Below are 2,685 nucleotides of genomic sequence, written 5' to 3' on the forward strand. Positions count from 1 at the left end.
CTCCCACCAACCGAAATGTCATTATATAGTACTGGAAAATTAAATACACTGAGGACTCAATTCACCTTTTGTACATTTATAAAATGGAATTCAAACTCAAATGAAAAATAACTAACCTTTGTTTAAATTTGCATTAAGACAACTGAGTCTCAGAAGTACCCTCTTCAAATTCTGAAAGAATTACAAATATTTTAGCATCTTGAATTTGTTTTGAGGGAGCTGGTGGACCATAATGATGTTAGATATCTGGAGAGAGCATTATACAGGGCGCAGAACCAAGAGCCAGGGAAACAAGGGTATATTTCCAGGCCCTTGGGTTTATAGTCCTGAGTGTTATAAGTCACTCCTCCACTGTCCTATGTTCTAGTCTCTTACTGTGTAAAGGTTTTGGGGTGTTTTTTTAATTGTGTTTAAGTGTGACATAAGCTGTAATTTCTCCATACCAGACCACCACACACGCATCACACACACAGACTCCAAGCAAGTTAGCAGCTGTATTTTAAATTATAGTTTTTAAAAGTAATAGTTTTAATTTTCTTACTATTATACCAGACAAAGAATACAAGGTAATCACATGCATCTGTTTCTGCAGTCATTCTGTGTTATAATGGACCAGTGGGAAACAGATAATGCATTCAGAAGCTGAAAGGTCTCATGGTGATATCAGTAACTTCACACTCATCTCAACACCAAACAACACCTGCTTGAACTAACACTGTACTAGAAGAAACTGCATTTCCATAAAATGTGTCCAAACAGACAGGAATCCAAATCCTGCGATACTATCTAACACATCCAACAACTCTGGCCATGTATACCTCTACAGCCAGAACCAGATACTCCTCCTTTGCCTTAGGGTGAAAAAAAGCATTTTTCCTCAGTTAACTAGGATTAGGGAATTCACTGTTTCAAATAAAGGTTGTATCAGAGGTCAGATTAGTATTTGTTTTTAAGATGCTGTTTTTGTGCATTTCTTCTCCTCCTCATCTACTCCAGTCTCATCTCCTAGAGTAGGTGCTTCAACCAGAACCAGATTCCCATAAACTAAAGATGGTTTTTGCATCAAGGTGAGACATTGGAACAGGTTGCCCAGAGAAGCTGTGGCTGCCCCATCCCTGGCAGTGTTCAAGGCCAGGGTGGACACAGGGGCTTGGGGCAACCGGCTCTAGTGGAAGGTGTCCCTGCCTGTGGCAGGGGATTGGAGCTTTAAAGTCCCTTCCAACCCAAACCGCTCTAGGATTCTTTCTAGAATATGGTGTTTATGTAGGACTGACACTTTACAATCATTTTTTTTTCCATATTCCCCTTCTACGTGATAACACAGATTGAAAGGAACTAAGATGTCTGTTTCTCCCTGCACTGCATTGCTTATAACACCAAACCATTTAAAGAGTTATATCATAATCACCAGGTAAACATTATAAGCATTACAAAGCAAACAGCTCAGAAGCAGAATTTCATTCTGGTCCACCTGCATACCTCAAAAGTTTGTGATAAAAATGGCACCAAAACTTAGTCAGCTCTTTTTGTACCATACACTGTAAATGTATTCTAACTTTATCATGTGCTTAGAGTTAGTTATATTTTAGTTTTATATCAACAGCTTTCCCAGATTGTTTTATTCCAAGTTACTGCAGTAACCTAGAAGTTGTTTGTGCAATGCATCCAACAATGGTGTAGGTTACAGTGTGTATGACAGACAGCTGACTGACAGAAAAGGAATTTTAAATACCTGATCTCATGCCTGCTCTGCATGTCATATTTTTCTGCTTGAAGCTTATCAGCCAGCACCGCATGAAGGTCTGACTTCTCTAGTAGCTTGTTATCTGAAAGGGCAAAAACTACAAGTAAGAAGATAACCAAAAAGCAAAACCAGATTCCCACCCTCTTCTTCTACCAACCAAGATTTAGTATCTTTAATTATTTTGACACAACCCAAAGTTCTGCAAGCCATATTAGTGTGCGCTCCTCTGATGTCAGCAGGCTAAAGCCGCAGTCAGCTACAATGCCGAGAATTCCTCACTAATCCAGATGTGTGGGACTGGTCTTAGGAGACCACCCAAGTGTACTGCTATCTGCTAATACAGAAGTTCAAAGTACAAACTCTTTATAGCCCCTCCAATGATAACAAGGAAAAAAAACTGGTCACATTCAACACTGCACAGTCCTGCCAAGGCGTGTTTGCTTTCCCCACCATAACATGCAGCCCCTCAGCATGTAAGCCAGCAGCTATTAGGTGACCACCACTCCCATGCAGTCCTGTTACAGCTGAGGCAGGAGAGGGATGGGCAAGTATGTGCTGGATAGAAGGCGCTGGCCCTGAATAGCTCCAAATTTCGCAGAACACCATGAACACGGTCAATGGTGCTATTGTTCTCCATTCCACAAACATCTAAGTGGGAATGGTGCAGACAACTTAGACATTCAGCCACTGTCCACAGCACAAACCCCGTTTAGCCTATGAGGGAACTGAGAGAAACAACTACTTTTTTACCTCAGTAATGAAGAGCCCCGAACTTTCCTCAGCTTTACCAAACATGTCCCAACCAGTCTCCTGAAAACGACACACGCGGTGCCTTGGGGGCCCTTTACCAAGGCGCTTTTCCCACTTTCCGAGGAGAAGGAGAGAACCTCTCGGTCCCGACCCGGCCGGGGCAGCCGCCGCCCACTTACACTGCCCGATGA

The 2,685-nt window shown here is 42.1% G+C and overlaps 1 protein-coding gene across 2 annotated transcripts in view; it reads right to left on the reverse strand.

Annotated features, from left to right (window-relative positions):
- ATG16L1 (autophagy related 16-like 1 (S. cerevisiae)) overlaps positions 1-1,818 on the reverse strand; it is a 19,534-nt gene extending 17,716 nt beyond the window's left edge. For both annotated transcript variants that reach the window (XM_010019295.1, XM_010019294.1), the window contains exon 1: positions 1,733-1,818. In XM_010019295.1, the coding sequence (XP_010017597.1) occupies positions 1,733-1,755 (23 nt within the window). In that variant the 5' untranslated portion in view covers positions 1,756-1,818. The remainder of the gene's footprint in view (positions 1-1,732) is intronic.
- Between the last annotated feature and the right edge of the window lie 867 nt (positions 1,819-2,685).

The sequence above is a fragment of the Nestor notabilis genome, unplaced genomic scaffold (assembly GCF_000696875.1).
Source record: "Nestor notabilis isolate BGI_N333 unplaced genomic scaffold, ASM69687v1 scaffold32747, whole genome shotgun sequence".
Classification (NCBI taxonomy): Eukaryota; Metazoa; Chordata; class Aves; order Psittaciformes; family Psittacidae; genus Nestor; species Nestor notabilis.